The sequence below is a fragment of the Falco cherrug genome, chromosome 5, assembly GCF_023634085.1.
Source record: "Falco cherrug isolate bFalChe1 chromosome 5, bFalChe1.pri, whole genome shotgun sequence".
NCBI classification, from domain to species: Eukaryota; Metazoa; Chordata; class Aves; order Falconiformes; family Falconidae; genus Falco; species Falco cherrug.
In genome coordinates, this window is record NC_073701.1 from 14,375,803 (window position 1) to 14,387,911 (window position 12,109).

The 12,109-nt window shown below is 42.3% G+C and overlaps 1 protein-coding gene across 5 annotated transcripts in view; it reads left to right on the forward strand.

Annotated features, from left to right (window-relative positions):
- The window catches only part of KIAA0930 (KIAA0930 ortholog), an 81,802-nt gene extending 73,948 nt beyond the window's left edge, over positions 1–7,854 (forward strand). For 4 of the 5 annotated variants that reach the window (XM_055710632.1, XM_055710634.1, XM_014280001.3 and 1 more), the window contains exon 10: positions 2,548–7,854. In XM_055710632.1, coding sequence (XP_055566607.1) covers positions 2,548–2,588 — 41 coding nt within the window. In that variant the 3' untranslated portion in view covers positions 2,589–7,854. The remainder of the gene's footprint in view (positions 1–2,547) is intronic. The other variant, XM_055710635.1, reaches the window with a different exon arrangement.
- The last annotated feature ends 4,255 nt before the right edge of the window (positions 7,855–12,109 follow it).

Consider the following 12,109-nt stretch of genomic DNA (forward strand, 5'->3'; position numbering starts at 1 on the left):
CATAGCACAGTAAGCTGGGTTTTACAATCTGCAGGCAGTAAGGACGTTTTGATTTTTATCCAGGTAACTCTTGTCTGCCTCCAAATACAGGTGGACTAGAGAAGAGAACCGGTCTGTTTGAACTGTATGCATCAGCAAGCCTGCTAGCCTTTCAGGGGTACAGCTTGCAGTATGAGGGTGCCCATGGGACTCTTGAGATACATCTGAAAACTGAGAAAGCAGCAGTGGTTAAAGGCTTTCTCCTCTGTCTAAATGTAGTGACAATTTCTTTCATATAGACATTGCTAGTGTCAACTACTGAAAACACACAAGGACTATCTCAGGCAGAAAGAAAGCTTGATCCAGCTGCACAGTAGTATCTCGGGCAAAACTATTGCTGAACTCCAAAATCTAGACCAGAATAAAGTTGGAATCCACTGGAATAAAGTTATGATCGCAGCACAATGTAAAGTCCTGTCTCTAACCTTGGAAGAGCCGTAGAACTGTTACTTCCTCTATGAAGTGAATCTTTTTTATTCTTTTCCCATCCAGCAGGTGGGATAACGTCTGAATACGTTTGTCTGGACTGTGGGGTTTTGGTCAGTGCCTGCTTTTTCTTGTCTGGTTCTAAAAAGAGAACACACCTGAAATCAAACCTAGTCTATTACACAGTGGTTGTTTCCAGAATTCCTGAAAGGTAGCCAAGAAGAAAGGAGTTGGGAAACCTTTTGGTAAACGGGTTAAGCTGCTGCTAAGAGATGAGAAGATAGTATGGGTATTAATGTCGTCAGGTTTATGATGCTAGTGTAATAGTAATAGCTGCAATCTTGTCCTTGTTTGCAGGCTAGGGTCTTAGAGCCTGTTGCAAAAGTAGGCTGGCTCTTAGCCTACAGAAAAGGAAATTGTAGCTGGTAAGTTAGAGGTGGAAATTATACTTAGCAAAGAGGTGTTTTTACATTTGCCCTTTCACTGTATGTAGGGATTGATTTCAATTTAGAAGAAATTACAGATTCCAGTAGAAATTGATCCTCTGTAATTAAGGGTGGATTTTGAAGAATATTTCTGTGAAATACGTAATTATTCCGTATGATAATTGTGGTGATAATCTTATAGCTAGTTAGCTGGAGTTATCAAGCTCACACACTGTCTCACCACAGGCATTTTGGAGTTCACAGAAGATGTATTGTTCCTGCTGGCATTTAATACTTGCTTAAGTGGGTGGCATAAATGCCTCTGTGCTCAAATATTTGCTCTAAGCTTGAACATCCTTTCTAAGACTTAATTTGTTTAACATACAGTTGCAGGAGTTGGAGTATATATATTGAGTTGCACAGAAATAGGACATGAAATATCTGGGCTATAAGGCAGAATTTTATTCCGCAGTTTTCAATCCCCATGTTTGTTTAGCTTGGCACATTGGGTAGAGCCCATTTCCCGTGTGTTTTTGTAATTAACGCTTCGTTCAGTGGCAGCTTTCCAGCAAGCGGGAGTATTACATGTGAGGCAAGGTGGAGTGGGAAAGATACTCATCTTCCTTGGGTACTAAGGAATTAAAATCCCAGTGATAGTGATCCAGGTACATCTTAAAATGTCTGGAGTTTTTACATACTGGTAAGACTTCCTTCACTCTGAGCTTTCTCTCCATGCTAGATAATCCCAGTTCTCTGGTACATAAGATGCTCCAATCCCTTAATCATCTTTGTGGTCCTTCACTGGACTTGTTCTGCTGTGTCTTATTTTTTATAATTGTGGCTAGAGCCTTTTGGAGCGGTGGATCAATTTTTATTCATGTCATCCTCTTCATGGAGTTGTGTGTGATCAGCCTCTTAGGGAAGCATGTGCTCCCGTTTCCCATGTTCTTTATTTTCTGTGTAGCCTTGAAAAGGACATAGCAGCCCAATTTCCAGGTATTTCTACATATGGCCCTGCCAGCATGCTGGTTTTACTGTCCACATTTGGAAAGATGCCCTTGATTATAACAGATAATTTACAGCTTCATATGCTGTCACATTTGGACAATATGGAGCTGAGGGGCCAACAAAAGGAGTGGGTTTTTTCTGGCAGCTTTTTGAGTGCAGAAATGTAGGCTTTGGACTGTAGGATGGATGAAACAGTTGCATTATTTCTACCCACATCTTCAGAGCCAAAAGTTTCTTTGAGGGTCTTGAGGATGGTGCATTTCTCTCTTCAAGAAAAGGAAAACGCTTGGCATCTCCTGTTTATGTCACTTCCACTTGTTTCTCTGGAAAATTATGCCACTCTGTGTCTGACACATGTTGCTTCATCCCACTATAAATGGTACTTAATATAGGTCAGCCATCATCTCTGTGTGATGGGATATATTTGCAGCTTTACCATCTCTCAGCTAGGATGCAGCTGGGGAGGAATTTAATTGGACTTTTAACAGGCAAAGGCACATACTCGGTCGTTTTGAATTCCTTTAGTGGTGTAGCAGGGGGGCTGCGCTGCAGCCCACGCTTGCATCTCTGGTTCTTCACGCTTTCTGGTACTGTGGCTACTTTCAGGAGTCTCCTAAGTTTGCTGTGTGTGTTTCTCTCCCTTACCCAGATATCTTGGAAGTGCGGCAGAAACCAATTCTGATGACATAGCAGAGAGCGGGCACTGCCTTGGAGCCTTGTTGCCAAGTGCCTAACCACAGCGGTTTTCTGTGCTAACACTACCATCTAGTGTCAGGAACATAAACCTCCGCAGGAAAAAGGGATGTCCAAGAATACCAGCCGATCAAAGTGCCTCTTTCTTCCCTCCTCTGCTGTCACACACCGTATGCCCACTTGCAGTACATCGCTTGAGTGTTTCTGACTGGGAAGAGGACTTTCAGCAAGGCAAAACGAGAAGGGGCTGTGTTTAAAACGAGTCAACGCTTTATGGACAGTTTGTAACTGTGTTTACTTTATAATTAAGAAACCAACAATATGTACAGAATGTGTTAAACTTTATATTCTTTGAGAGAAACAACCTGAGAATTTCATAATGATGTACTAATGAACGTCATTCCATAGACTCTCGCCCATACACTCTCCGTGTTGGTTTGGCTTAATGTGTGTGCGAGTGTGCGTGCGTACGTGTGGGGATCGGAGCGATAAGATAATTTCCTACCGAGGGAGGAAAAGGAAAAAGATGCTACAGAGGTACATTGCCATTTTGGTACGTGCAGCAGGCCAGGCCAGAGCTTAAAGGAGGCTGAAAATGTTCCCATTCGTTCATGTGTCAGTGTTAGGACAGGTGAACTCTGCTGACAGATTTCTGTATCTACCAAAGAACAGCGACATTTTCATCCTCAAGAACTGGCTAAGAAAATAAGCCAGTGAAAAGAAGGCTAAAATGTGCTGCTATAGCAAAGCCGAGGTTCGTATCCAGTACTAATGCTGCTTATCTCTCTCTGTTAGCTGAGTCGATGAAAGTTTGAGTCTAAAGTGGAAGAATAGGAGGCAGTAATCGGACTCCAAAACCTAAAAACCTTGCCAATAGCCAACATCCTCCTGCATGCACTGGACTTCAGAGTACGTGGAGTCATCCTTGCAGTAGCGTTTGTAGCCAAGAAGGGCATGAGAGCTGATTAATGGTTGGGCAGCTTGCCTGGATTCTTCGATTCCTGGTGGCGTTTCACGGTACTATTACACACCAAAGCATAGAGAGTTTTCTTGAAAGAAGGATTAAAATGTGATTCTGCTCTAAAAAGTGACTAAAAATTGCATAGTGGGAGGTCTGAAAACAGCGTGTCAGGAGCTCTCAGGAAAAAAGCCTTATGTTTACAGGTAAAATTCAGCTTTCTCTAAATAGCAAAACTCTGCTGTCCTTGACATTTGAAAGCTAAATGATTGAATACTGAGACTGCTGCAGTCTGGGTCACTGTTTCAATATGGGAGCCAGTCACGCTCCAGTTTCTTTACAACTGCATACAGGCATGGCAGTGGATGGGGTAGTGTGTTGCTTACAGCATGTGAGACTCAATACATGCACACAGGGAGAGCAAAGATGCCGGGTTTGTCGCTTTTCAGACTCTGAGCACCTAAAAATTAACACTGTTGCCACGGTTCCCGATGGCATGTGCTCTGGGCCTGGACCTTGGTCTCCCTTACACCCAGCCGTTCCCAAAGTGCTTTGTTGTTATTCTCTCAGAGGCATCTGATGACTTAACCTCTCAAACAGGACTTTCTGCTTTTTTCCCCCAGGCCAGTTTCCATGGGAATAGCTCCACTTCAGCCTAAAGGTAGACTAACTTTATCATTCAGCCCAACACGGTGAATCCAGCATGGTAAGGAGGTCTTTTTTTATTTGAGGTTAGGCCCGGAAGCAGTCACCTTAGCACAGAGTGACAGCATTTCTAACACTGGCAGCATGAGTGCATGACAGGGACAGCTCACCGGTTTGAAGTTTGCTTCAAATGCGTTGCAACTGTGTTAGAAGAACATTCACTTTGTTGTTACCAGTGCAGGCACTTTTCACATGGCAGCCTTTCAACTCTGCTCCGTGGCAGCGTGCGGTTGTGCATGTGTGAGGGTGTTCACCCCGTCTAACCTGAGGCGTGTGGTGTGGGTGCCTGGGCGTCCTTCCTGAGCCGGGGAACAGGTGGAGTCCTAAATCAGCAGCTGAAGTGCCCTCAAGGAACTTGCTAGGCAGCCTGGGTGCTTACCTGAGATCCCTAGGTAGCGTGCCTGATGTCAGTTGGTACAAATATTCTCCCTGTGCCCACGCTGAGAGTTAAACCACTCTTCAGCCAGACCAGTCCTGCTCTGAAGCCTCTCAAGATGCGCCTTATTCTTCACTTTCATACTGCTGGGCTGGGCAAATCCCTGCTCAGTTTTCCTTTAAATATTCATTGGGGAGGGGAGGGGAGGGAAGGGAGAGAGGGTTCATATTTGTGCTACTAGTGACAATTGATACCTGTCAGTCAAACAGCTAGAGGAATAACACACCTGAAAAGGACGTGTATCCAGGTTAGAACCTGAGTGGCAGGTGCCTGAATACTTCTCAGTCAACAGTAATTTATAATCCTTTCTTGGTATTGTGTATTATGTTTAGGTAGCTTAATTTCATGTGATCTGAAAGACTGAACAAATCTTGCTGCCTAAGATTTCAGAGCAAATGAATGATTCTAAACTAGTACATTAGTATAAAGGCAACGTTACAGAAAGTAAGTTCAGATCCCACATCTATTATGCAGGAGGTATAGTCTGCTTTGTTACATGTACGTGGGTGGATTTTGATGTCTACTTTTTGAAGGGCTGCAATGTAAATGTCCTAAAAAAAAAGTCAATTTATTTCTTGTATCTTGCCAGTGGATATGGTATAGCTATGTCAAAGTCTCGGCTCTTTTAGCAGTAAAGGGCTACAGGTATGCCCAGGTGGACAGCTATAGAAAAAAGAGGTCAAAAAGTCTACTGAATGTCAATAGTGCTTTTCAGAAACAAGTAGATGTGCCAGATTGTCAGTTATTCCTCCTCTAAACAGCGGACTTACACTTCTGATGTATAGCCCCTGGTTCCCACTTTCTGTTCTCAAGGTGGGGGGAAACAAATTCCAAAACAAATTTTGTTCTGCTTTTAAACAAACCCTGAAAATTATAATTTATTGTCTTTGTATAGACAGATTGACAGGGAAGGTGATCAAAGTTTTGCTTGGGTCAAGATGGCACGGCTGGGCCCTTAGCACGCTATTGCACTATACCAAAAAAGAAAAGGGAATGTTAATAGGAACTCTCACCCTTCTAATTTCGAGGGGGGGTTAATTCTGTAGGTCCTAATCAGTAAACCATTTTGAGCCTCTGTTTGCCATTTAAATAATTGCTGAGGAATGAACTGAGGTGTTCTGCATGCTATAAAGGCTGTATAGCTGTGGATGTCAACTCTTCGAGCACGGTGGTTTTCATTAGCTATGTTGGTGCTTGAGGTTGCAGCATTGTTAAATTTGGGAAGCTTTGCAGAACAGCTTTATTTATTTACAGAGTCCCACCATACCTCACTACTCAGTTAACTTCCTCCATCCTTCTGCCCATTCACTCCCTCTGGAGATCGAGGCTTACCACTTGAACCCTCCAAGGTATATTGGTAGATGCCAAATGCAAAGATGTAAATCTTTTCACCCTCAACAGGTTTTTCACTGCTGTCAATTTAACAAGTAAAATGCCTTTGTTTTTCAAAGAAAGCTCTTAAAACAGTAATTTTGTATTAGCAGATTATTGCTCTGTCTTAGAGACCATCACATATGTGAAATTGCGTTCTCTTATTGTCAGCCAGCACAGGGTGGGTTCCAAGTCTCCTTTAAAAGAAGAAGCCATTTTTAGAAACTCCACAAATCTTTCAGCTGTCTTGGCTAATCCAGTTTGTGTGTTGTTCATGTACCTTCTCTTTTTATTCTCCTGGTCTTCGTTGTTTACAAGGCTTGAGCATGTTGGGCTCTGGATTGGTGTCACTCAGTTTTCCATTTCTGGGCATGGTGTGCTTTCCAGAAAAGAAAATTGTTTGCACACATGGTAAAACGGTTTTTCCAAAGTATATTCTTACACCGAGTTTTAATTTAGACAGTGAAATCCTTGGCTCTGCAGACAGATTTCTTCTGGCAGACCCTCATGTACAGAATACCATCTGGTCACTGAAGTTCTGTATGGATGTGGAGTCCAAATAAATAGTCTACACTTTTTAGACTATTGGCCTGCTTCTTGCCAATCATTAGTTTTTCCCTTTCCAGATGATTGTTTGTCCTGTATTTTGTAGTCTGAAGCTTCCCCTTGTTAAAGACAGATAAAAGATAAAATATTCAGAAGTGCCTAAGCCCTGTTGTTCTTAAACCCCACTGGATAACAAATTTTTATTTAGGACATCAATAAAGTAGTCTTAAATTCTATCTGTGTTGTGTGTAGCAACGTCAAGAAATGACAAGTTTATAGTTCTTGGAAGAACTGGCTGTCTCCTACAGACAACCCTTTGTGTTTAGAAGTCTGTCAATGGTCTCCAAAGGTCGTGGCTGAATGCTCTGGAAAATGGATTTCTTGTGATCACAGCAGAGAGATATCTGCGAATGCCTTACCTTGTTCTATGAGGTGTGACTGGAAGTGTGTGGCACTGGTGTGTAGAAATTCTGTATCAAAAATAGATGCAGTAGAATCCAGTTAAAGGCATTGTGAAATTAAGTAGCTTTTACACCAAACCTTAAAGAGTGTTGTACACCAGAATGTAGCTGTTTGGATGCTTCGTCAGGATAATACAGGGCTGCAAGCCGGTTGCAATGTTGAACGTTCTCTGTGTAAATATATAAATATTCTCAGCCCAATTTTATCAAACTACCACATGTTGCATGGTTTGGGTTTTTTTGCCTCATTGATCATCAGTGTTGATTAAAAGATGATGGGTTGAAAATCATGCTGGCACTGTACTGAGCCCTTTGAACAAAGAGCAAGGAGAACCTTTGTGCACCAAAAATGGAGTTGACTTTGCATATGGCAGCAGTGAAGAAAGTGTTGGACCCTGCAGCCAATAAACAGACCTCTTAATGACCATGAATTCTGTTAATAGTGTTCTCTCCCTGCTGTGCCTAGTGGTGTTTGAGTCTGAATGTATTCCTTACTGGTGGCAAGCATAAATGGCAGAAGAATGCTCTGTGGCACTCACGGTATGCATTGCCAAATAGGCACGCATGAGGCAAAGTAGCCTTTTTACTCTTCGTTCTTACTCTGCTTTGAGGGAAGCCCAACTTCTGACTCTGCTGAATCTTTTAATGATCAGCCTCTGACAACTTGGCATTGTATAAGGGGGAAGAAGGTGAAAGGTATTGTACTCCTGAATTTGTTTAAAAAAGCTTTTTGGTTTTTTCCTTTAGATGCTAACATTAAAAAAAAAGAAAGCCCTTCTAAACTGATCTGTGTTTTGTGTTAAATTTAATTATGTGGTTATTAACATTTAAGTTTGTGCAGTGCATAATATTGAGAGTCTGATGCCTGTAATGATTTCTTCCTGATAAATTCAGGAAGAACTTCAATATGAGCTTGTACAATGTTGTAAAAACGAGATCGACCTTTAGCTCTTAACTGCTTACAGTGCCTTAAACTGTGTGGACTGACATTGAATCTGGTTTGGTTTAAATACCTGCAAGGCACTGAACCCTCCCTCTGTGCCTGATTTTTGTGTCTAACATTTCACAGTGGGCTTCTTCAGGGGATTTTTCTATCTAAATCAGTTAAAATAAAACACTCGTCAAACAGATGTTACCAGCTGTAGATAGGAGTTGACGTGCTGCTGATTCATTTCAAAGAATCCCAAACCAGGACTGTTCTACAAACCCACGTGTAATGTAACAACGTCCATGCTAAGCCATGCGTGATAGCTTGGAGAGGTGTGGTAAGTTAGACAGAATTAAAAATCAGAGCTTAGGAAGGTGAACAGGGTGGTTTCGTTCTTTATATAGATGTTTGAGCAGATTGTCGGCGGTGTTTGGTGCGTGCACGTGCAACTGGACAGGAATCTTAACTGCTTGCGAAAAAGGAAAATGTGGCTTAGACACAGTGTGATTTCCCTTGAATACTTTAAAATGGAAAGCTTTGAAAGCAGCCATAGTGGAGAAGGCATTATTTAAAACAGTACAAAAGGCAAAGAGCAGCAGAAGCTTACAAATCGTGGTAATTGACCTCACCTGTCTAGTTAGACTCTTAAGAGTTAGTGACAGAAAAAGGTGTACTTGTTCTGGTTTTCTTTTTTAATCCAAATTCTGGGGGGACAGAAGACTGCCACATACATCTCTGAAAAGCCTTCACAACTTACAATGAATTAATTTGTTGAATATGCTAAAAGAAAAATACTGTTTAAACAGTGTGGCGGTATATCTTGTTCAATAGAGCCCCTGCTATGGGGATCCAATTAACTCATGTTCTTTTGTCCTGGAGTACTACATGTCTTGCCTGTCCTCATCTGGAGAGATGCTCCCAAGAAACTGTAATACTGCTTGGCACGCAAGTTTATCATCAAGGTCAGATTTTACAAAGTAAAATCACACTTTGGAGTTTGAAGAAACAATATGCATCTTCTTACTTGTGTACTCCTGTCGGAAATGTTGTTCCTGAAACTTTCCATGAAAAGCTTGCAGAAAGCAAAGGAGTAAAATGTAGGAAGACTGTGGGTCCCATTTTCTATTAACAGTGTAGATGAGAATCTGGGAGTAGCAGATGCTGCTCAGTAAAGAAAATTCATATTTCCCTTGATGTATTTTAATATGTTAATTCAAGTTCTGTCCCCAGCTTGATTCCTTACAGGCATAAGGATGGGATCTAGTGACCTCATTGGGGAAAATAAGTCATTTATGATTGGTTAAGCCAGAAAACTCTTCTCCAAGTCATGCTAACTGGCTTTTACTTAGTAGGTTTAATGTTGATTGAGATGATGGTATGAAAACCAAGGTGGATAATCCATTTTCTTGTTTGGAAAAGACAGTGGGCACACAAAGTGTTTGTGGGCACAAATGGGATTTACTTGTGTGAGGAGCGTGGACGACTTCCCTCTACTGCAAAAGATAAAATCGGCCAGCTATATAGCTGTCATTGAACCTGCATGTGATGTGTACCCTATGGCATTTACACAGAAAGAATGGTCTTTTGGCAAAACATCCATGTAGGAGAGGAGCATAGGATGAATGTGAGGGGTGGGAGAGGATGGAGAGGCATCCTATTAAGCAAAGCAGGCTGGGCTGGCTGCTGCCTGTGGAGGTGTGAGTGCACTGCTGAAAATGCTGCTGCTGTTACGTGATGAATTTCAGGCAATTACACAAATTTGTAAATAGTAAGCATGCAAGTAGTTAATTCACGTGGTCCTGAATTCAATTCAGAGAAATTGGCTAAAGGAAGATGGGAATAAACAGTTTTAGTGCCCTGTTGAAATGAATGGAGCTGGCAGATAATTTTCAAAAAGACCAAGTCACCCTGCACAGATCACTGAAGACCACTTAACAGAGGCAAATCTTTTTTTCAATGTTAGTTCCAGCTGCTGTAATGTTTTGCTTTCCCTGTTATCTGTTTATGCCAACACTCAGTTGATTCTGGTGATTCATAACTTAGTGTTTCACAATATGTGATTACTCAACCCATGCTTTTGCGCCACCCGTCTCCCTCCGACACGAAAGAGTGTTTATGTTTATGGTTCTGCTTTTCCTGCTGGAGGAAGGAATATTGCTGAAGAAATCCAGCAAAAGCAGTTTACTAGCTCACAGACTCTTCAAAGCCCTGTACTCAGCCTCTAATTCAGATGCAACCACTGTGTTCATCAAAACCCGATGATACTTGGAAATAGAGAATGCCTTAAGCCTGCACCAAGTCCAGAGGCATTCCTTTGCTCCTGAAGGACAAGAAGGTCAGCAGAACCCACCCTACCATCCCTGCTCGTTGCTGCAAGTGTCAGACTAGGTTTTACTTTGAAGATGAGTGTGATAGTTGCAGCATCAAGGAGCAAGAAGAGTTATTACTCAAGCTTCCTTCTCAGCAAGAATTCCGAATTATAGGCTTCCTGGTAAGTACCTCCATGGTTAACCTGCCCAGCACGTAAGGAGGTCAGCGTAAGTGATTGTTCACGATAGTAATTTCTGACTTCATTGTAAAGGTAAGGAAACACTCATTTCATAAACTGCCAAAGTAATTAAATTTGCTATAAGATCTCCATTTTTGTCTTCAGTGTTAGGAATTTCCTTTTTACAATGAAGAAACCATCTGCAAGTTTTCCCTGGAATTGCGGTCAACAGAATTACCATTTGCAGGTAAGAAGAATGCCCCGAGTGCCTACCAATTCAGGTAGGGCTCCAAAACTAGCACTGACCATAATTTAGACAAAAAAATTTATACTGTTTTATGTCATCTATGATATAAGGCAGTAGACCAAAGTCAGAGGTTTCTACTCAGTGATACTGCCTGAGCAGGCAAATGCTACTCGTGCCTTTGAAGCCTCTGCAGACTTCCAGAGGTGGTCCATTTCTGCATCACCTCTCAGGTTATGATGTTCCAAATAGTAATACCCACTAAACTGATGATTATGAGTATTTATTTTTGTTGTAATACTTATTCAGGATTCTTAGATGCAAATTCCTAAACAAGTATGATGCCTTAAAAAAAATGAGCAGTACGCTACCCTAACAGAAACTTGGATAAGTAGATCGATGACTACTTCAAACAATGTAAATTCTTCTTCTACCTCTTCACTCATCTTGTGCACCCTTTTGTTCTTGTGTGCCTCTCTTGCACCGCTGGTTTTCATGCAGTTCAGTCAGTTATGGGTGCTCATGCAGTCACTGCTCTTTAACTTGTTGCAGTAGTGCAGAGGTTTGTAATCCAGCTGTCGTCTGCTGAGTATCCAAAGAAGTTTGCTGCTCTTCTCCACCTGGACTTGTTGTCTTGTCTGTGTTTACAGACCTTTCTATGAAGCAAGCATTTTACCAAAACAAGCAGTTTACCAGATTTTGATTCTGAGCTCATTCACAGCTGCAAATGTCACGTCATATGTAAGGCTGCATTACTCAAAATTACTTGGCTGGCTCCTGCTCTTCATTTGGCTTTCAGTTTTGTCTTTAGCAGGAGATTGATTACAGAGGTAACCTGTCTGTTAATGCGTTGCTTAGATCATGATTAGAGTTTACTTGTCACCTTCGCTGTTTTTCTAGCCGGTGACATGTACGTAGCCTTGTTGGGGTTTAACCCCAGTGGGCAGCCAAGCCCCGCACAGCTGCTTGCTGTCGCCCCAGTGGGATGGGGGAATCGCAAGAGTAACTGTGAGAAAACTCATGGGCTGAGATAAAGTTTAATAAGTAAAGGAAAAGCCGCACACACAAGCAAAGCAAAACAAGGAATTCATTCACCACTTCCCACCGGCAGGCAGGTGTTCGGCCATCCCCAGGAAAGCCGGGCTCCGTCACGTCTAACGGTGACCTGGGGAGACAAATGCCATCACTCCAAATGTCCCCCCTTCCTCCGCCTTCACCTAGCTTTATATGCTGAGTGTGAACTCATGGTTTGGAATGTCCCTTTGGTCAGCTGTCCCAGCTGTGTCCCCTCCCAACTGCCAGTGCACCCCTCCCGGCTGGTGGGGTGGGGTGAGAGGCAGACAAGACCCTCCCGATTCTGTGCAAGCACCGCTCAGCAGGA